Source organism: Athene cunicularia (genome assembly GCF_003259725.1).
Source record: "Athene cunicularia isolate RWA chromosome 2 unlocalized genomic scaffold, athCun1 chr2_part1, whole genome shotgun sequence".
Lineage (NCBI taxonomy): Eukaryota > Metazoa > Chordata > Aves > Strigiformes > Strigidae > Athene > Athene cunicularia.
Window position 1 is genome coordinate 37,265,228 of NW_020799095.1, and position 23,529 is coordinate 37,288,756.

The window sequence follows — 23,529 nt, forward strand, 5'->3', positions numbered from 1 at the left end:
ATTGACTTTCAGTGCAGCAGAAATAGCAGGTGGGTGGATGCAGGAAAAGGAGAGATTAATAGGAAAAGACTTGTCTTTAAAACTTCAAAGAGAAAACTTAGAGCAAGACTAGTATATTGGCAAGAACAGCACTTCAGCTCTGAAACGGCTATTTCATAGTGGGAAATATGATGGTATCCTTTACTGCACGTAATCCTTTAAGGGAGTGCCAGAGGAGAGGCTCTACCTCTTGTACAACCATGTCTCCATTTTTCTTCACAGAAGCAAGCTATGAAGTTGAGCGGATCACGGATGTGTTGGCAAGGGCCTTACTAAGGCCAGGACCCACAAAAGATGCACTCACTCGGTCCGGGGGGGCGGGGGGAGGGAGTATCCCTGCAGCGGGAAAGCGAGCTTGGTGGCAGCACTGTGCAGCAGAAGTGCCTGCAGACAAAGCCCTGCCCAGGCCAGGCTGATAGGAAAGTTTTTCTTGGAAAAAGGTAGTTTTCAGTTCTGTTTCTAGGTTAGGTACCTCCTTTTTACTGGAAGGAGTAGCTAGGCAAGACACTCATGCAGAAAGCCAACAAGCCACCACCAGCTCAGCATCACCCTCCTGATAAAGAAAAGGCAGAGAGCACTGGCACATCAATGCCCAGGCACCACACCACCAGAAGTTTGAATTCCAACCATTTGGCTGCAGCACATGGTGAACTAGACAAGCTGACCAGCGTTTAACATCTATCTTCCAGTGCCCGATATAAAAAATCACAGCTTTTATTTTTTTAGACAACAGCTGTTTCTTTCACATAATGAATTATACTGTTCTGTGTAGATTCGTACCATACATGCAAATCTAAACTGGTTGTGAAGATAGTTTATCTTGGGGTTTTATTTTTTTCTTCATACTCCCTACTTTTCAGCTTCATGTATTTGCTTCTTCTGTTATGCTGAGATTCTAACTGACAGGGCTACCATACTCTTCGGTTTAGGTCTCAGATGGGGCACTCGGTGCCATCAGAATAATGCTGTCAACTGAGAACAAGTTTTACTTTTTGTATCACAGAGATGCTGGTTGTGCATTCACAAGTATTCTGAAGGAAGGTAGTTCCTGACTCCCACTAGCACTCAGAGATGTTTGCGTCAAGGGAACCTGGACACAAGCGCATCACTGAGGAGCTGGCACATAGAAGCCACTCTGGAACAAAGTCTGGAGAAAGGTGGGCACTGCCATTCTGCAATGTCACTTTAACTCCACCTGTTTACAGAGCAACTTACCCTTACAAAACACAGCCAGGCCTTCATCTGTATTGTATGATACAGGACAAGAAGAAAAAGAGAAAAGAAAAAAAAAAAAAAAAAAAAAAAAAAAAAAAAAAAAAAAGGTCTCTCATCTTGATTCCTGCAGATTTTTGAAGTGACTGTTTCTTTGCTCTCTTGCTTGTCCATCACACCTGCTTTGTCTGGTTGCCTTCAGTATTTTGCATTTACTCATTCCCACGTTAAGGATCTGCTCTCCCCTTCCCTAGCCAACTACATTTTAGGGCAATAAGCTGCGAGATTATGTTCTACAAGAAACAAACCTGATGCTATCCCTGCTTGTTCCACTTTGCAGTTCTAAATTTGTTGAATGGAAAAGAGATTTCTTCTTTTGAAAGAAAGTAGTAGCCAAGGACCTTAAACTCAAATCTATTTGGGAAGGTTGTAGGAAACTAATATTAGAGCTACCATTTAATTCTCAAAGCAATAAAAAGGACCAAGAGGCCAAGTTGCTCTGAATCTCTTTCATGTTGGTTTGTTACACAGTGTGATCTTGTTTTACAAGTGCTCTGTTTACAAGAACGTTATGGGGTGGGGGTTGTGGGGGGGAAGTGTTCATTTAAGTCCCACAGTCACATAGGGCTACTTTTGTAAAGGTCTGATCCAGTCCTACCAGCTGCTTGCCCACAAAACTTTGCAATTGTGGAGACTAATTAAGATTCTTCAGAGGAGCTCTCCTCTCCCCAGCAGTTGCAGAAGGCCTCATTAGACATGCTGTACCTCCCCCTTCGCCCAGCAGAATGTCCCACTGTGCTTGGTTTGCATTATGGCTTATGAATTAACCAATTGATTCTGAAAATAGCATTACTTAAAGCTGTCCCCTTTAAGGGGAAAAAGTCAGGGCTTCAAATAGAAATAACCTAATACTGTCTTACCTATAAACTCCCTTCTCTTTCAGTGCTGTGAGTCGAGGATTCACTTGCCAGGATACAATGGGTTCAGTACAAAGGGAATTTATCTTGGCTTTCCGTGAAGATGGGGAGGAAAGTCTAGGCAGTAAGCGTGACCTATCCACTTGCACAGAGGAAGGTTTATTTATACATGCAACTCTGATTTTTAAAAAAATCATTTACATGAAAGGACTGTGTATATTTGCCTTGTCTTTTTTTGTATCCGCTTCTCTCTCCAGCTCTAAAGTGAAGAAATGCCTGGGAGTTGCTTGGTACTAACACTGTGCTGCAGAGCTATAGAGCTGAACACAGCTCTAGTGCTGGAACAAAAGTTCAACTGGCACCAATACATAATATTGGACCTCCAGTACCTGCAAAAGAGTTTATATTCAATCTTTAAATTGGTTTTAAGCTATAACCAAATCTGATTTAAAGCCCAGTGAGGATTATATAAACTTAATTATGTTTCATCTAATACAAATTGCTTTCTCTTGCTGTGTTTCTGCAAAAATCTGGTTTTGATTTTTTAAATTAAAGCTAACTGCAGGACCAAGACAAGGTATTTCAAGTAGTCAAGAAACTCAATGTGCTGACATAAACAGTTTTAAGTTAGTCACAACAAGCATACCATCAGCTTGGATGGCCTCCTCTTCCTCAATGTTTCAAGTGTTTAGCTACACCTCTTTTTAAAAGAACACTCTCCCCTCCCCAAACTAAAAATGAGAACATCAAAACATATGACAACCTCATTGCACAAAAAAAATACTAGATATTGTAATAACAAAATGCTTTATTTTGGGGGAATACAAGGAAAAGTGTGACATCCTCATTATCAAATTGTTTTAAAAAGGCATTCTTTCTTTGAAAAACGTAACACTTGTACAGAAAAGGTGACCTGCGGATAAGCCCTCTCCTTCAGTGGTGGGAATTCTTTTTTTATTTTACAGCTGAAGTTGGGGATTTGAATAATCTACAGCAACAGATTCCAACTTTGTTGATATGGTCTAGTAGCTTGGGGCACACCTGCCACTTGGCACTGCTACGATTTGACAGCCTACTGGGAGGCTGACAACACCGAAATGGAGCTTTCACAATTCTCACCCAGGTCGCTTTACAACAAACCACAAGACTTCACCATTACCACAAGAAGACAGTGAGAAAGCCACAAGGTAACTCATCTTCTCTTTTATCTCCAAAGACTTTTCATGCAAGCTCTACGCTCATGAACTTCTCGTACCGTTCATCTGATTACACCTCAGTACTTCACCACACATCCCCTTTGCTGTAAGCCAGAACTGCGTTGTGAAAGGTGTACAACAGATCAAAGGCGAAATATAATTTGCCCAGTGTATCTGCTTTCTGTACAATAGGTTCCAAGTAAGTTGGGAAGTTTTAAAGACTGCAAATTTATATCCATAATTTACTTCTGCCCTCTCTGAACTTTATGTTAGCATTTGAGTTGTTAAAGAAAGGGACAGGGAAGTTCCTAAAATAGGTTATAAAGTAAGCATTCCTCTTTTAATCCAGTATGACAACTCTTTGCCACAAGTAGTATCCATGCTAAGCAGTAAGATACATCAGTCTTACTGTTTAAAGGGGGCTCATGTTGTCTGAAGCGGGAATGGCAAACTCTTAAAAGAACTAACAGTTCTCTTTATTCAGGTTAGACATAGCAAATATGTCAGATACAGCAGTTAGTCTAGAAAAATACATTTAAAAAATCTTCAGCAGACCATGATCCCTGTAACAAAATCTTTCAAAACCAATTTTACAAATTATTCTACATTAATGTAAAAAGAAAATCTTAAATTTAGCATCATGGATTCCATCAAACATTTATCTATCAAAACATGAGTTTCACTATTTGTAGATGTTAGAATTCATAATACATTTTTTCTAATGTATCCTGTACATATTAAATAACCTAAAAGGCTCCTCTTGTAGTGCATTAACAATTTAGCAAGCACACTCAGTATTTCTCCAGTACCATTTGCATTACAGCTATTTGTCTGCAAATGTAATTAACATCTAAAAGTGCACACAGTTAGGTCCCCCCTCCCTCCCCATAACTTGTTTCCCTGCTGAAACCCAGACATCCACTGGAAACATTATGCTACTGTAGCTAATCTACCCATGATTAGAAATGTGTGACTAAAGTGTTCTTAAACTATACAGGAACCAAATTATATACAAGAATCAAAAGGACAGCCTCTATTTACATCAAGAAACTTCCACTACCACAGCATTATATGAAGAACTCCACACAGTGTTATAGTTGGTATTTACTTAGGGTTTTACCTTTAAATCAGTATAACACAAAACTTAGCTCAGGAAATACCCTGAAAAAAATGAACATGTTTATTAAATATAACTATTATGCCACAAAACAAATATCCATTGCTGGATATCCTTACAAGTTCAGTGTTTGAAATAGTGTGCTGCTCTATAAAGTAACTAAGAAGTTCCAGAAAGGTTGCTGGGGAAAAAGGAAGACAAAACATAAAAAAAAAAAAAAAGAAAAAGGGAGGGGAAAAAAAGGAAAAAGGACAGCAGATATCAAGTGAGGAATTAGATTTGAATTAACTAAGCCAAACTGTTAGTGCAAGTTTTAGACAGTCACTGCATGCAGAAACCCCCTGGAAAAGTGTCATACAGATCTGAGTAGGTTGTAATACACAAGCTAAAGATGTAACTTCACTGAATTTTTTCATACCAGTTGGTAGGACTTTTCCCTGTCAAGTGGATACAATTTAAGATTAAATTCCAGATTATCCAGTTTGAGATTAATAGCTTTACTCTCCAAGAAATCCAGTGTATGAACCTATATTACATTTTCCCAATGCTACTTTATAAACTGTTCAATTCACTTTTTACATTGAACTTTTCAAAGAAATCTAAAGTGTTGTCTTTAATTCGCATTAAAGTGGTCAAACATTTCTCCTCTCCCCAAAAGTGCAAAAAACAAGTTGCTGCTTGGTCCACAGACATAATACATCATGTACAGCAAGAGACTTTCCTTCGGATGGAGTACTGCTGCCAACCCATCACTTCCAGTTTCTACTCCAAGAAGAATGTCAGCGTCCAAAGATGGAATTCAATTCCAGTAGAATTAATTCTACAATCTGATTCTGGTATACTGTGTGGACTGCTATGTTACCAGTCTCTTTTTCTGGTTTTAACAAGGTTGGACCAAAAACTATTGCTACGCTTTGATAGGTCATTCGGTTCTTTTCTCCATTTTCTACAACTCTGAAAGAGAAAAAAGAAATACACAAATAAAGAGACTTACCAGTGTTAGAGTACTAGGATGCCAAAAAAGAGAGTCCAAAGCAAGTGACTATTCACAGTATTTGAGTAGTCTTGCTATTAAGACATACAGCTGCTGTGATTCCCCTCTCTACAGAAAAGTTTTGTTTTGAAATGCTATTCCTGATCCTCTCTCAATCCTTCAAACATAAGGACTTGGTGATAAAACTCACAACTATGACACATATTGTCTAAAGTCTGTTTGGTGCTCTGCAAGCCTGTATAAATACAGATTGATATATTGTTTACACCAAGGCCAACACAGACAAGAAAAATGCAGTGGAAATAGTCACTTAGTACTTTTAATTGGCTTATTTAGTTTTAAGGGAGGATCAGCAATACAAAGTTTTTTTTCCTTCTATCTGCTACTTACCTCTTCAGGTGTCTAAAGAGTACCTGCATAGTGTCCTGATTTGGTTTTGGCAACTGTTTGATTAAATCTTTAACAGCATGGACACGCTGCCGTGGTTCTTGTTCTGCAAAAGGATGAGGTGTAGAAACAAAAGTTCGGTATTTTTGTTTAAACTTTAGCATAAAATCTAACAGGGAATGGGAATAAGAGAACGTTTTGCAGTGCTGATATGAGATAAAATACTGCCATCTCCTGGCAGGACCGTCCATTACCAACAGGCAAGTTCAGTGAGGCCTTGCAGACGTTCACAACCAAAATATTCTTTTACCGTCCAAAATAATTAAATGAATTGTACATATTAAGCAGAAATTATACAAAATGCACACACATGTCTTCCTGACTTACTAATTGCATTGACAAAGTCGTTGAAGTGATTATAAGTGAACAGCGGCTCTGGCAATTCTCTGAAAAACATCTTTAGAGCTCCTGTGATGACATGTATATCTTCCCATTTACTGTCATTCAAGTCTAGTTTCTCATCTGAGAGAAAAAAATGAATAATTAGTGTTAATTTAACTACAAAAAGCCATTTTTTGAAAAATAAACTTAACTACTCTTCCATACTTAGTGCTTTTAAAGCAGTGAAGACTTCCTTTGCTTCAGCCTATTCCCTGCTGGGATACAGAGCTGCAGCAGTGTAAAAGGGGATACAAAAACTCAGCCACTAGAGAGAGATGTCCAAACTCTACCTACTGCACTACATGCAGCTCTTCTACACATAAGTGGAACAGGAGCTGCTGACATAACAGTTTACTGTTAGACCCTATCAGTCAGGAAATGAGAGGTCAGACTGTTAGATGGGCTACTGTCCTCTCGGAAGTTGCAAGTTGCCTTTCAATTCCCACTGAACAAAACACTAAGATATACCCACATTAAAGGGTTTTATACACCCTATGCATGGCAAAGGGGAGCTAAGCACCCCCATACTAAAAGGCAATAGCAAATCTCCCTGAAAAGCATTAGCATACAATTTTAGTGCTAGTGGAAGCTTAATATGTTTACTGTTTTTCCATTAGGTATTGAATTATCTTGCTTGAAATCACCCTCCCACCCTGCAGTTCTATTGCAGCCTTTCTTTAGAACTGTGTTACAGCAATGCCTCTATGCTCCACATAAGACCAAACCTCCAGGATGCTGTTTTTCAAATGCTGTATACTACACACTAAATTTTGCAATCCTGAAGTAATTTTACATTCAAGATGACAATCATTTCTCATGAACAACTGTAGTTATACATTAAGAAAAATTTTTCCTGGGCTTTCTGAACTTCAACAGTCTGAAAATATACAACACAACTACAATATAGTTGAAGGGAGCTTACCATGATTGACTGCAAATCTTAGCTTCTGTATCACTGCAAGATTGCCACTAACTCGATATAAGCCATCAACATCTAATCCTAAAACAAAGGGATAAATCCATTTTAATACCTTACACATGTATGGATTCTGAAATCATTAGGCTCCTTCTTTATAGATCTACTCAGCAAAATTAAAATCAAAAGAAACCCACCTTGTAACAAAGAACACTTGGTTCAACAAAAACAAAAGAAAAAAATAAGTTAAACTAGCTTTTTTGATGGGCAGGGCATATCAGGAGGTTTAGTTTGCTGACAGTTTGGTAGCATCAAGCTCAAAGTAATCTCTAAAACTTCCTACACCGCTAAACAGTAGTAATGAGGCAACAGGTTCAAGTTTCCCCAATGAGACTAGGTGTCTCATTTAAGATGCTCTTGGTGGTGGTGGACAGGGAACATATGAGAGTCCAACATGCAAGAACCAAGTATTTTGTGGATGTTCAATTTTTTAATGTATGGTTAAAGAAAAATCAAATCAAGTCATGCATAGAGAGCATCTCAAAGTTGTCAAGTGACCAGGTTTGCATGTAGAAGGAATGATGTGCATGCACACTCATCACTACCCAACAGCCTACAAAAATAAAATGGGTAGCCCTTGCTTTTACAGTATTGCACACTCAACCAGAAAAGAAGAAAACTGTGTCTCTGTGGTTGCTACTGCAGTTACTCAGAAGTGATTAGGAGGTAAAGAATTTAATTGAAACGTCACTTGAATGCAGCATGTGAGTCAGTGCCACTGAGAGTGTGAATGTTGCCAGAATACCTGCAAGTCCCTGTAGCTCCTCAAGGAGTTGTCTGATGCAACACAGCACTGTTACCAGCACCATCTGACATATCCCTTTTCCCCATAATCCACTAGTCATTCCTTTACAGAAAGAACTGATTTGAAGTGTACTGGCAGTAGGAAGAAGAGTTGGAGAAGTGGGGAAAAAAAGAAAAGCTGTTTATTTCTGTCAGCTTCCCCTCAGGTATTTAAAAAAGGAACACTTCAACACTATCTTCACTGCAGTCCTGTCTTTAAAATTAAAAAAAAAAAAATAAAAAAAAAAAAAAGCAAAATAACCCCTTTCTCATAAATTGCAGATCACAAACAGAATAAAGCCTGCTGTTACAAGTAAGGTGGCAGTTTGTCAAACTGGGGCAAGGCAATGGAAGCAGTTATTTTTCCCCTCCCAGGCCGTAAAATAGCAGCATTAAGAAAGAGGACTACAGGCTGCAACAAAATCCTAAATGAAGTTCCCATGGAAGATGCCTTAAAATTCACATGTAACATTCCCCTGTAACACTTACCCTGATTCTCAAGAGAATATTCTCAGATTAACAGACTGGTAGATATCTGAATGATGATTATGGAGATTCCATAATCCCCTCTCAGTCATCTTTTCCAAGAGATAGGGCAATGACAACAGCAAGAAAAAAGCAAGAAAACCAGCAGAGACTACAGCCAAGTCAGGAGTCACAACCAACACACTTTCAACAAAAATGTGAAGATGTCCTTTACATCAGACAACCCAGAATGTTGCATGTAGCTTTCGAACATATAATTTTCTCAGTTATTACACGGGAGAGACTTATTTGCAATGAAAGTAGAAAAAAAAAAAAAGAATCAATGTGGACACTGATATCTCCAGAATTGCACAAAATTTCACATAGCAATCAGTGTAACTGGCTGAAGGGCATCAAACCGATAAGATTTGTCTTCTGGCAGTCAATGCATATACAGAGCAGGAACACAATCTTTTCCTAGAAGTTTTTTTCAAGACAGTTTTAATATAACTGATTGTTAGCATATGTAAACCTTCCAAAAATGAATGGCTGCATTTTGACGGTCTCTCTTTTCATCTGAAAAAAAAACCAACTTGATGGGCTGAGCTCTTCTATTACTTCTTGTAATCCCTCTTTCCTTAGAGCCTTGCTGCCAGGAGGCTGTCCTGCCTTCTCCTCGGCTTGAAATAAACTGAAGCAGATCAGTTTCCTCAGATACAGGTTTTCCTCCCCTCTCCCCATTTTGCATCCCACCTCTTAAAAACTCATTGCTAACTGCAGATACAAGTTTCAGATTAATTTCCCCAAATAAATCCACAGCATTTTAAGGACTAAAATGTTCAAAATTAGATAGTGTGGTGACCAAGAGAGATTTGGAAACAAAAAACTTCAACCATACCATGTTCCTCAACATGCTCAATGCACAGCTTCACGAACTTTGGCACCGTGCTGTTTTCTCTTTGACACAAGCTGGTGAGATTGGAACCAAACACTTGATCTGGAACCAAGTAAAGAGACTGATTTACAGTGGAACAGGACTCAAGTGACAGAACTAGTTCAGGTTAAAACAAACCTCTACAAAGGGCAAAGACTACTGGATACAATTGTTGCAGTATTAGAGAGAAAATAGGGAAGTATTGAAAAGAGCTCTCAGCAGCTCCCAGCAAGAAAAAGCTCCCAGTAAGAAAGAATGTCAGCAGTTACACAAACATGAGTCTCTGAATAAGGAAATTTTGCTACTGAAATAATTTTAATCCATCAGGAGATACTTGTAAGAGCCATATAATCAGAAATTCAATTAATTCAAATGTCCATTACACTCCATTTCTGTTCCAAGTTCAAAATACATTTACTGTAATCTTTGTTACATTTCTGAACAGAGATAATAAACTTTAAGCAAAAGTTTATTTTTGGCATAATACAGCATTTCTTGGGGGGAAAAATGGCATTGCTTGCAAAAAAAAAATGCTGTAAAATTTCATTTTTTATTGCAGCTACTGTTTAAACCAGCATTACATATTAATTTACTTTCATGTTGAGTCTTTAACTTCTAACACTTTTAAATTCTGACATGAAATTGTAAATGACAGACCTTGAGATCACAGAGCTTTGAATGGATGCAAGTATGACTATGCATATGCAACCTGGCTGCAAGGTTGAAATCTAAATACAGATATTTATGGTCAAAGGTAATTTTGAGTCATATCAAAACTACACAATCCAGGGGGAATGTTTTCTGTCATAAACTGGAACAAAAACGAAAATGAGCTTAGGCAGGCAGAGAACAGATTCTTGCAGTGTCTCAGTGTATTTCAGCAACACATTAACTCTTGTCGTTCTGATTATGTTATCAGCAAAATCTGACCCATTTCTATGGTCTTCAAAGACGCCCAAATAACAGATGCCCCCCCCCCAAAAAAATAGGGTTTTGAGATAGAGAAGCAAAGCTCATACTCTTAAAGGGAAGAAAATTTTGGTTTGGTTCTTTTTAATCTGTTAAATAAGATGAAGTGGTCATCTTCGTGGTATCCAGTAGATCTTACTTCAGAGCTTATGCAAGAGAGAAGCTGCTCTTGACTTTACATCATGCATAGCATCTAGTCCATTTTTCGTGTTTAGTAATTTAAGTAGATTTATTAACAACACTTGCATCTGATTTTTTCCACTTGCTTTGGGAAATCCAACAGCACACCAAACCAATTATATAGTACGAAAACTGGCATATAGTGGTATTATTAGCTGTATGCGTATAAGGCCAGTGACGCACAACACCTCACTCCTGCTGCTGCTACTCACACAGCCAGCTGTATAAGCAGAATCAGTAGCAAGGGATTGAGAAAGCCCACACAGTAGAAAGCCAGGCTAGCATGCAGCTGTAGCAGGTAAAGCAATGCAGATTAGGTAGCACAAGAGAATTCTAGCAAGTAACAAACTGATTTGCTACAATTGCCTCTGACTTTAATAATTTCCACATTTAGAGAAATAATTTTTACCCCTCTCATTTTAAAGTAAATTTTGTAATTTTGTTTTTCCATGTAGCACAGTTACTTCTCTGCTTAGTGCATGCTGTTTCAAGTGTTGGGTTTTTTTATTAGAACTTTTCATTATTTTTTCTGCTCATACTGGGTTTGCCAAGTTTTCCATTTACTAAGCTTGTTCTGTAGCAGCCACAAAAGTACACTGGCTTTTACATAAAGACTTCTGTGTTTTTCATTCATACAGTAAATGTAAAACTGTACAGTGCAGATCCAACTTTTAAAATTTACACCATGCTTTTAAATAAAAACAAACTCTTCATTCCTTAATGTCTTTATTAAAAATCCAATCATCAGCACGCATGTGTACAAATTAAACTTGGCTTAGTGTTCACTGTTGCTAATGTCAGAAGTTATGTCACTGAGCCATGACATGAATACTAAGCTGTAAAGCAGAGCAAAACGTCAAAATCTGGGAATAATGGCTTCTTATCCCAAACAAAAATTCCATAATTTACAGTTAAATTATATTTGCAGATACACAAATATATCAAACGCCACATGCAACAGAAGCACACCTGTTAAAGTAGGTAGTTAGGCAAATCACAGTAGGATTTGGTCTGATATTTGCCTACCCATATGCTATTTTGACCCTAGTAGAGCACCACCTACAAGTCCTGCTAAAGCATACAAATAAATAAAGATTTACAGTGAGTACCAAGTCAATAATTTACACAAACACATTAACTTAAACTTGTGCAAATGTTCTCTCAAAGTTTCTACAAGTGTGACAAATGGAAATCAATACTTTCATAAATTTGATTCAAGAATATCTGTAAGACTCATTGTTTGTGAAACACTTAAAGTATACATTCAAAATAGGTTAGGGGGAAAAATATGTTTAAGTTCAGATTCCTTTAGCCTCATCCTGGTTTGTCTAAATATTTCATTTCTTATGGGATGGCACAATTGTCTGGTTCCACTCAGACTAAAACACCCTTATGAAACAGATGAGCACATGCATTCAGCTTTATACCCAAACGATGTTTCTCTCCCTTGCATGCACAAACAATTACAAGCTATCTGAAGTTTCCAGCTCAGAAGAGCAGACCAAATAGACTCTCTAGCTAAGCAGCACTCCAAGTCCAAACAGGCTCCCAGGCCTGCCATTTTTCACTGTCATTTTGTCAGTAATGAGCTGAAGGAGAGGACATCCTGCATGAAGTTTAGCGGCTAGTAGCAGTGCTCAGAAGAGTATCAATCACCAGTTACACTATACATCGAAGACTTTTGTTAAACCAGCTATATATATGTGTTTTACTCTAAAACGGGACCATTTTAACCCCATTTTACACATGAACCACTAAATTCAGCTTTTCAAATTATTTCCTTTGTTAAAAAGGTTCATTTACCCTTAATGTAGCCTTTTTCACGGACAGCTTGTAACGTAGGGCGTCGTGTAAGAAACTTTTTGAGCTTCGTTTTGGTCTTCTTCTGATCTGTGGAATCTATATTGCTAGGTGCTTTCACTGCTGAAAAGAGAAATGCATTTAGCATGAATATCCACAGAACCAACACTGCATTTATCTACCAAGGCACCAACCTTTTAGAAAAAAAATTAAGCTCAAAACCACATTAAAAATTATACAAATTTGCAATGCATCTGTATTTTTTTTCCTTAACTTCTTGGAAATCCGTGTAAATAGCAGACATTTTTCAAACTACCAAGGAACAACACTGTCACAAAAATCTTGTAAAACTAAGTGTTGCCTGTGAAGGTAACTAAATTGTAGCTTGCTTACATGTGGAATTTATGTGGAATTTTAACCATATAACTATTTCAAAACCAGTCCTGCCTTTCATCAAGTTAACTATTTTGAAAGAAATACTTTCTTGAAAATTACAAATAAGGCCCAAAAGAAAAAGACAGAAAATAGTCTGCCTGATTAATTTTGTTCTGTGCACAATTTTGTGCACAGAACAAAGTTTCTGCACCTAAAAGAAATTTAGCTCTAAAATTCTAAAGGTGTAGTTAAAAATTTTTAGTTTCTTTACATGAGCCAATATAACAACATTAGCAACTCATCAAAATTGCAGTTTAAGTTAACAGTGCAAATATTTACAGATGCTGTACCACAGACAAAAAACAAAAGTTTTATTCGAGCGCATAAAAGGACAAAAGAATTCTTATTCAAAACCATTTATACAAGTCAGAGAAAACAAAAATCAAATTGCTCCTGTACATTTTGACAACACTTTGAAAATAATCCCTTACACTACTGTCTATTCTCCTGTTTTTCATGTGTCATACAGCAGGAGGTAGACATTTGGTTGTTTTTTTTTCTTTTTTCAAGTATGATTAATGAAACATGGAAGAAAATCTATTATCTAGCACCAAGATGTAGAATGAAGTATATAAAAGCCTGTTTCCAGACTTCAGTAGTTTAAATTTCTAGCTGCCCTTTTGACTTCTGTTCTATTTACACATAACACTGAAGGTTCAGAAAATAAGTTGGCACTGCTAAAATCAATTAATGGAAAATTTTCAACTCACAACGAAGTTTCTTTGAGTCTTTATTCTCTTTCTCTTTTTCTTTGTCTTGTTTTTCAACCCCAGGGGAATCTGGTACATCATCTTCTAATGCTTCATCAGACTCTACTACCTATTAGATTTAAGAAGATACACAAGTGATCAGTTTGCCAATTCACAGAATATAGCATTAAACAAACATTTCCTGTAGATAGTTCTACAGTATACATTTTTTCCCTATAATGACATTTAATTTGTTCTTTCCTGAACTCTAGAAGCTAAAAGATCTTCAGAGATTACCCCATTCTCACTGGCAGAATGAATCACTTTGAGAAACACTATTTGATCATAAGACCCAATAAAGTTTTGCTGGAGACAGAATAAGGTACAAGCAGCCTTTCAAGATAATACTTCAGTACATCAAGCAATAAGCAACAGAAATGTTGGGTTGTTTGGGGTTTGGGGGGTTTTTGTCAAATCCAGTAGACAAACATCAGCTATTTCACAGCCTGCTACAGAAGCACCTGACTGATAAGAGTCTAAAAACCAGTTCTAGACCATTTATCCTATCTCTATAATTTTTTTTTAATAGAAAATAGAACTAACCAGTTGGAAAATTCTACACTGTCAAAAGATATGCCAAATTCACTCCTGAAAAAGTAAATATACCAGAACCTAAAATTCTTGCACTGCATTACTGCTCTCGGCATATTCTCATTTAACACAGTCAAGTGACAATGTAGACTGTATTGTAGCATGGAGGCAGATACCAGAGTCTGTTAAAACAGCCCACCTGCAGCCTCACACCTATGCTACACGCATGACTGCGGACATATCAGAAAATAGGAAAAGGGACCTCCTCTGGTCTCAGTGCAACATACTCCCTTCCAAAACCATGTATTTCTTCCTTCACTTCTACTAAAGTGAATTTGACTTCTATGAAGTTACAAAAATCTGACTGTACAGTGTCTTTTGCTACAAGGAAGGACATTTTAAAAATAAGGCAAGGCTGCATACTCCAGAGCATTAAATGAGCAGAAGCATGACCTCATCGACTAAGCTGCACTTTATCTTGAAGGGTAGATATTAGCTTTAAACATCTGCATTCCTTGTTGTTTTTCAAAAGCTTTGGATAGCCTTTTTACACATTAAAGTTCAATATATTCAATTGTCCATTTAATGTCCCCACTAAATATCCCTCTGCCACTGACACATTTTGGACAGTGCTCTCCAAGAAGCCTCAAAGCTTTTTAGAACTGATAATTTTGAAACCATTAACTGCTTTGGGAAAAATAACCCACACACCTGGATTCTAGTTTGGATTATGGAACAAGTGCAATCTAATCACTTGAAAAATTCTGTATGTAAAAAAGAGCAGCCATATCCTTTGCAGACAGCTATTCCTCTTGTACAGCATATTGCCACAACAGCAGCCTGAAGGTGCAAAGAGACCAGAATCTAATCTGTACCTTCTTTTGAGGAATATCTCATCACACTAGAGCTGGACCCTCTGTCCTGGGCAAGAGATTCACAGCCACTATTGCCATGAAGTTACCAAAATTAGAAGTTTGCTTCAGATCTGATGGATTTTTGTACCCAAAGCTTCAGTGCTCCATATTATCAGGTAGTCTAATAATGTACTTTCTGAGCTCTTACCTTTTAAGTCTTGGGTCTCCTGGCTACCAGCTCCCAGCAGTAATATATCACTATTTCTCCAGAGCACTGATAAACTCTCCCTATTCCATTATGCGCTTCCTCAACCTAACACGTAACACCTCATTCGCATTACAGCATCTCTCAGCCTTTCCATCTTCATTTATATTTAAGCAGGGAAGAAGTGGCCCCAGTAGCATGACACTGGGCAGACAGGAGAAGGGTATTGCTGAGTGACTGCCTTACCTGGTTATTAAGGGTCATGACATTTTCATACCAGGATAGAGAAGATTAGGAGCCTAAACCATGAGCACTCAGAAGGAAACTAAACCATTCATATCAGTCTGCTGTGTTTGGGTGGAAAACACCCATATGTGTAAACCACTATCAGAACCAAGAGAAATGGAGGCCACTGGCTGACATGGAAAGCAACATAAATGCAGCTTATGAGCAGCCACCAGGCCTGTAACTATAAAAATTAAGAATACAAATGAAGTCAAGTGTATATGAGAGGAATATTTTCTCCAAGATCTCCAACTTCTTCTGAATTCAAAGATGGCAAATCTTGTTTGGCAATATCAAGAGTAAATACTTGATCGCTTTTCTGTTGATTAAATAGTTTCATTATGCTGTCCAGTAAGATGACATAATACAGTATTTTGCCAGGGCTTTTAATTCACACTTTAGTGCAGCCTTAAGTGAACAGCAGTATCAAAAGCAGATCAACATGTGTCATGGAGCACTTCCTTGGGTGTCCTCCCGCCTTTACTCCCTCTCTGTCAGAACCTTTCAGGTCACTGAGACAGAACAAGTATTTGGCCACAGAAGGAAGCTCATTTCTGAGCTTGAGATCAAGCCACATCTCCTGGTTCCTAAACCACTGGGCCATTCTTCTTCCTTTGCAACTATTATTTATATTTCACTTGTCACCACTAGGAACCACCATATCTTTAACCTCCTACCCACACTCAAGAAAATCAGGAAACTAAGATGTACGTGAAGCACTAGGAGACACTACATCCATTATTTTACTAAATAACACTACCTTGAAAATAGAGCCTTCACAATTCAAACACATACCTGATTGTTGATGGTATAGTTAAGAACTTTATACCATTCATTAATAAAGCTGTCATTATCAGACTGAATTAAGAGCTCAGTTCCTTGGCGGGTTTTTAGCTTTAAAGAAATAAAAACAGATATCAGAATTGATAAACACACTAGAATTAAAAAGTGAAACTACTTAAATCAAATTAAACTTCTCCCTGGCATAACTTTTAGATATTATATAGTCACTCAAGAACACTTACCAGTGAAAACAGTAAATAACAGTCTGCTTAAAATTTAAAAGCATATCCTGTACAGACATATTAAAAATCGACATTTCTTGCAGGTACTAAGATACATCTACATTTGAGAAGGAAGAAACGTAGAAAACTCAATTGAAGTTTTTAAGTTTAGATAAAATTTCTTAAGTCATTAATTAAAGTACATAGAATTCTGCATTTAAATAAAATATTTCACCTCAATAACATTCTTTTTGCTGGATTTGTCCTTTGAGGCCCAGTCAATCAATGCTCCTTTGAGATCCACTGTAAATTCTGGCTTAGACTGATTGACACCAAACTTCTGGAAAAAAAGGAACAATCATGAAAAACTTAAAAACAAAGAAAGAAACTCCTAACAGGTACACAGTCTTGCAATCCTCTAGATATAACATATTATTTACATTTATTTATACAACATAATACAAATACAGTAATTTGCTACAAATCAACAGGCATGATAGCAGGAAAACAAAACCCAAAACACCGACACAAAACACTCTTTAAGCATGTCTATTAAAAGCTGCTCAGCTTAAAGCCCTTAAAAATCCATAACTTTAAATGCCAACCAGATTCTAGCAGAGCTCTTTTTCCCATCACAAATGGCAGAAGTGCATACAGCATTTGATTGTAGCTTGATTTCAGTCAAGATAGACCCAAACGTTAAAGAAAACTAGCTAATAAGAACTAACTAATAAGTAACTGAACAAAAAAAAATCCATTCTGTCAGTTAATCAGTGATTGCATACAAAACCAAAAATCAGATCAGGAATAGTAGCATTACTAGACAGGAATCGCATCCTTCCTGCTCTGAAAAAGCACTTGCAGTTTTTATATTTTCATAATATATGTATTTCCAACAATGCTTTTCACATTACTTTATATTCTTCTGTACTGTTCCTATTGCAATACTGGAGCATATCCTAGCAAGTATAGAGAACTCCATTTCACTGTCTAGCTACTAAACAAACAGCTAATAACTGAAGTGATTTAAAAAAGCATTTAACCCACAAGTAACACTTCAAAGAACTTGAAGAAAAACATCAGGGAGCTATTTTTACATGCTACTTTTACGTTTATACTAGGTATCACAATTTGTTAAAATAAAGTACTTTTTCTAGGGTTTGTACCTACACCACATGGCTTTGATATACCATTCCTCAAGGAAACCAGTTCAACGACTCATACAAACAAAAAGCTCTAATTGTGAGTAAAATAAGTAAGACACAGAGCAGGGAAAGCTGTAAGTCACTTGGTTGTAGCACAGAAATTTAATGCTGCAGTTCTAGGGGAAGCTTGTAGCATCTGATCCATCGGAAAGGTTCATTTCTACTTCTTTAAAAAGTCTTTGATGTGCGAATGCTATTGACGTGACAGCTCTGGAGGCCCTAAGCCCCGGGACAATCTCCTTGCTGCAAACACATGTTCCCAGTCTGTACAAGAACAGCTGTATCCAAAGGGAGAAAAAACGGTTCAGAAAACAGAACTGATCTGTTGCTTCTGATTAAATTCCCAGCATGGATGTTAATTAATGCTAATTGTGTTTTAGGAAGGCTGTTTACCACTGGAATATCTCCCTGCCTTGAGTCTTAAGGGCAATTAAGTGTTGAATGGAAAGTAGCATCTTCTTTATTTTACCCATGAAATATCAGAATAGGAGAATATTTCTAATTTACCCAATGCCAACCAGCACTTGAAAAAAAACCCAACCAAACGACAAGCAAACCAACCCTTCTATTTCTAACTTAATTCTCAGATACATCATCCAAGAATATTTCTTATTGATTATAGTAGTGTTTTTGAGAGAGGCTCAGCTAAGCAGTGGAGTGAACAGGAACAATCTCTGGGCCATTATGGCTCTTACAGTTGTAGGCAGCTATGCAGCAGCTGCCTATTTAAGAGAGATTCATATAACTGCTTCACATAAAACCAAAGTGCCCCAGCCACACACTTCCTGACAGCCTACACCAATCTTGCTGTGTGCTGGGGATGGTAGGGAGATATCAATGTGTAGAGTTTGGCACTGGAGAGAGCAGGAGACTAGTGTCCAAGTCCTCTGCAGGGTCAGGGGAGACATTCATTAAAAACACCACCCAGATGATGATGAGAAGAACAGGAGATGACCTGCTACAGGCAAAATCAACAAACAACAACAAAAAATTTAACAGGTCACTGCTGTTTTGCCCAAAAAGGAAAGCCCTCCAATACATTAGCTTGCTGAATTCCCCACCTGACAGATCGCAGAACTACCTCAAACACCTTTGGACTCTACCCATCTTTTTGGCCTGACTCCCTTCAGCATTTCAGAGAAGCACAGAACAAACCAAAAACTAGAAGCTAAATTTCTCAGAGGGGGAAAAAAAAAGAAGTCTTCTCCCACTCCTTAGACAAGCAGTGCTCAAACTGCTGCGTGAGATCCAGTGATGGGGAAACCCAAGCAAACAATCCAGTCTCTCTGAAAAGCTCCTCTGATATACCAATACATTATATACTCATCACAAACTTAAAATGTCTTTGAATAAAGAAGTTAAGTTTAGCATGCAAGTTCTCCTATAAGCTTTCCTGTCAAGGTTCTTTTCTGCTCCTGGGTGTATGAAAACAAGATGCCATCAGCCATTTCCCTTCCTGAAAGCTTCCAGGAACAAGTCCTGTACAGGGCTGCTCAGACCCTCTGTATACAAGGGTTAGCTAAAGGCAGATCAAACCTTCCTGAAGCAAGCAGCTTTTGTTGAGAGCAGTAAAAAGAAAACTTTTCACTTTAGCATCTGCTGCCACCTAGACAAATTCTTCTATCTCAAAACAGAGTGAACTACCAAGTCAGCACTAATCCAGATCAATTCAGCTCTTACTGAGTGAGCAGACACCTTATTCTTAATGATTTCTCTTTTGAGCTGTCTGGGAAGTTTGGAAAGGGCAACAGTGTGAGACAGAAAGCGGGAGAGGTCTATACATGGTGCTGCCAGCTGTCCAATATATGAAGCTGCCCTGGAGTCACTTCTAACAGCTTCTGCTAGAAAAAAAAAAGCAGAGTCATGGGATGTGCTTATGCCCGTTATATGGCAGAGAACACTAATTTTTAGAATGAATAGGGAGGTTGAGGGTTTTTTTGCTTTAGACATAGTAGATGCTGTGTAGCTTAAGGACTGACTTGAAGATGTATGCTGACATCAATAGAAGGCCTTTTCAATCTTTTCAGGAGAGTTCTCCAAGTCCTGGAAGCCTCCACAGGACAAGCCAGTCTGTATTGTAATACATTCCAGCATTCTTTGGAAACAGAATTGGATGTTATTTATGGGAAGACTTTGGATGTACAAATGACACCTGCTATTGTCATAATTCTGTTTCTAATTGGAATTAAAATATTCTACCAACTCCAAGTTCTCCTCACCCATGGATGGACTGGTGAAATAAAGCTGAGGAGACAGATGCTCTTTTCTGACTGGTAAGGGAGCTTCAAAACTTACAGATTTAACAGAAACAGAAAAATATATTCTTTACTGTCACAGCGAAGTGATAAAAGGTTTTTGAAACCAGACTCTGGTAGGAGTATTTGCATTCCAAATAGTTTGCAAGATAATCATCTGAGCTCCTGTATAATTGGCAGTGCAATACTAATGAACTGTAGTAACATACATATAACATCCTTGGCTGTAATAAACACAGTGGTATAAAACAGTAAACAAGAGTTTGCCCAGAATAACCTTGAAGAGCATTTATTTTCTTGATGTCTAAGAAGTTTACCCAACTTTGGTTTACCACCACTGTAGCTGACACTGAAGACATGCACCTATTACAGAAGGTTATAGATGAATCCTTCTAAGCAGTTACCATTTGCTGTGTTGTATGAAGCCCCATCACTAAAAGTTGGCAATAGCTATTACAACTAACACCAAAAGTTGAGACGCACCTCCTTTCAACAGTTGAAAACTGAAATTTCTGTGAAAAGACGTATTAAAAAAAAAATCCAGATCTCCTTATAGAAAGTAACATTTTAAAGGATATCAAACTGTGTACAAATTATTAGTTCCAGGCTTTCAGATACATAGCAATGAATTTGACAAAGAAAAGGCAGCTGCATAATTTTTAGCATGAGATTTATTGAATAAGCCTGCAATAACTCCCCCCCCCAGAGGAAAAATATTTTAAAATTAAGGTACTGGTCATCAAAATAGTCAATCTATAAGTTTCAGGAATCTTAACTATGCTCAAAACATACAGCTCTCCCTCCACTCTTCAAGAAATACAAGCCAAGATACCAAAATAGTTTTAAACATCACCAATGTTTCGAAATCCTCAAGTTGTCAAATTACTGAAACATTGCTTTTACTGTCTTCAGCATATGATTTCTTCCATGAAAGCTTTAGTTTGATTCTGACAAGAGTGCTGAGAAAGTGATATTAAAAACCAATTATACAACCAATCAAGCCTGTTTGTTTCTTCTAACCCTAGTATCATTATCTAAATTCCTCCTCATCCACCTTGAGCAACAAGCTACCGTACTACCTACCAACATTTTATCAGTTGCTGATGCAACACTCCTATGCTTGGCATCTACACTTCAAACCATGACTATAGATGCTTAAATTTTGTATACAAGAGTCCTACAAATTTACATGTACATGGCATATAGCCAGAACATCCTTGAGCTCTTTTTCTTTCAGCTTTTTACACATAACAATTACATTTGAGTATTCTAATTATAGCTAGAATTAACCAACAACATGTACATCATTTTATCAAAGGTATCAGCGGCATCTTACAAACATCCTAAATTAGTTGTGTTAGAGAATTAGACATAAAACATCTGTTAAAAAACTGACCATATCATACTGTTCATTAGTCAAGACATTAGTGAATCAAATAGTAGACAAATTTAGGATTATAATTCTGTCACTGATGAAGCAGAAGCAATTTTTACTTTGCTCCATTAGAACAGTTACAGGATTACTGCAATACACTTGTGTTAATTTGCACCTGGGATGACTTTCAGAAAACAGCAAACAGGATACACGGGTGTTATATGAAGTGACAAAACTTAAACCTTGGAAAAATTCAAATTTACTTTCAAGATTAGTGGCAAATAGCCTTACAGTGACAAGAGGCATGCAACAAGAACACATACAGTGATAGCTGAAACTTGGTCAGTGTTTACATAGGTGACAGCAGGTCGACGACTGAGAGCATTTTTCCAAGAAGAAAGCAGCGAGAGGAGGAGCTCAGGAATTGAGCTCCCTTGGCAAAATGACTTGATGAGAAAAAGGAAGAAAAGTGATGAAGTCACAAAACAATGCACACCAAAAAAAGATATGGTTATATCAATCACCAGATGAACACTAAAAAAAAAAATCTTCTTCTCATAAGATGAAGAAGAAATGTAATTCTTATCATATGTCAAACTGTTAGACTTGACTTTACCTTACTAAAATACTGACACAAATCAAAGTTTGTGATGTGAAGTGGAATTTTTAACACCCCCATAAAACGTTCCTACGCAGAGGGTAAAAAGAGTGTGTGCTGAATATTTAATTATATATTTACAAAGTCAACTGCTAATATGCAGGCACACAACAAAAAGTCCTTGAAAGATGTTCTCTAATATTTCCAGTTTCACCTTATTCTGTTCATACTGTTGATATTTGTTTTGCTGATCCAGGTCCAATACCTGGCAGTGTTGTACAGAAATACCGTGACTATGATACTTTTGCTCCATTTAAATTATCAAAAGAATTTATGCCTTTTTTTTCCCCCCCACCAAATAACTATTTGAAAGGTGTAACACAACTTACATTAGTATTCCTAAGCAATAAACAAAAATTGTTATATTTCATAGATAATTCATTTGGGCCACATTCATTCCTAACAGTATCATACATTCATAAACAGTATCTTAGTTTAGCACTGATATTTTAATGATATCAACATATAGTTGCTGTTTTTTTGACCTACAGCTACATTTGGACTATTAGTAGCTGTAATAGTTTTTGAAACTTGATTAGTTACTCAGGTGAAATTTTTTACTTCCCAAACATGCATAATAGACTTTAGTTTTATAAGTACTTTTTGGATCCTTAGCTATAAAAGTAAATTGCAGAAGTCAAGTGCAATTCCTACCAGACAACATAATTTACCTTATCTCATGCCTTTATTCTATTTCCTTCCCTTTTCCTTTTGCTTGACCATTTTGCCCAACTTTACTCTTTCCTTTCTCTTCACCCCAAATGTTATTTATCCATCCTCACCCATTTTTTTTCCAATCACCCCTTCTACGCTGTGAAACAAACTCAATGCTTTAGAAAAGAATTGTCAATACCAATTCACTATGCAAAAAGCAGCACAGCAGGAAGAAGTGAGCCAAGTAGAAAGATCAACAAAGCACATCAAGACAACACAAACTGGAATAACAAATACTGAATCTGACCTCTAGTTATTACAGCAGATCCACACAGTTTAAGTCAGACCTCCAAAACTAGGTAAGTCATAAAGAACCATTTCTATAACTACTTGTGTAGGAATACAGCTGGATAAATATAGCACTATAATTAAATTTGCTATTAAATGACAGATTATATAAAAATTGAATAATCATCAACATCAGTGTGATGTTTCTCTTAAGGTCTTCATCAGACAATGAAATAGATACAAATACTTCTCATGCACTACGCAGATAGCAAACAAAATATGAAAGGCAAAGACTAAATTCAACAACAATACTTCATTATTCAAGTAGTCCAATGCAACAAGCCAAGTGTCAGACTACTTTATTACATGTGATATGTCACATTCAAAATTACCTGGAGTTTATGAAAAAATATCCAAGAATGGTAAAACAAACAGTTTAGACAAACACATTAGTGAGGAATAGAAAAATATTTGTCCTGCAGCAAAAATGTTAAGCTTACAGGGCAACTGAATACCTCTAGCAGTTTCTTACCTATCAAATATGAAAATGTTTCTGAAATATAAGTACACCTGGTTTTCTCCTCATTCTACACCATAAGTGTTACATTTCCTTTCCTGCGA

The 23,529-nt window shown here is 37.2% G+C and overlaps 1 protein-coding gene across 10 annotated transcripts in view; it reads right to left on the reverse strand.

Annotated features, from left to right (window-relative positions):
* Positions 1 to 4,475: 4,475 nt before the first annotated feature.
* The window catches only part of ARHGAP12 (Rho GTPase activating protein 12), an 80,504-nt gene continuing 61,450 nt past the window's right edge, over positions 4,476 to 23,529 (reverse strand). For 7 of the 10 annotated variants that reach the window (XM_026841851.1, XM_026841855.1, XM_026841860.1 and 4 more), the window contains 9 exons: positions 16,709 to 16,813; positions 16,265 to 16,363; positions 13,556 to 13,664; positions 12,414 to 12,533; positions 9,426 to 9,524; positions 7,226 to 7,303; positions 6,250 to 6,384; positions 5,866 to 5,968; positions 4,476 to 5,435 (listed from right to left, as the gene is read on the reverse strand). In XM_026841851.1, the coding sequence (XP_026697652.1) occupies positions 5,261 to 5,435; positions 5,866 to 5,968; positions 6,250 to 6,384; positions 7,226 to 7,303; positions 9,426 to 9,524; positions 12,414 to 12,533; positions 13,556 to 13,664; positions 16,265 to 16,363; positions 16,709 to 16,813 (1,023 nt within the window). In that variant the 3' untranslated portion in view covers positions 4,476 to 5,260. The remainder of the gene's footprint in view (positions 5,436 to 5,865; positions 5,969 to 6,249; positions 6,385 to 7,225; positions 7,304 to 9,425; positions 9,525 to 12,413; positions 12,534 to 13,555; positions 13,665 to 16,264; positions 16,364 to 16,708; positions 16,814 to 23,529) is intronic. The other 3 variants (XM_026841857.1, XM_026841854.1, XM_026841852.1) reach the window with 2 other exon arrangements.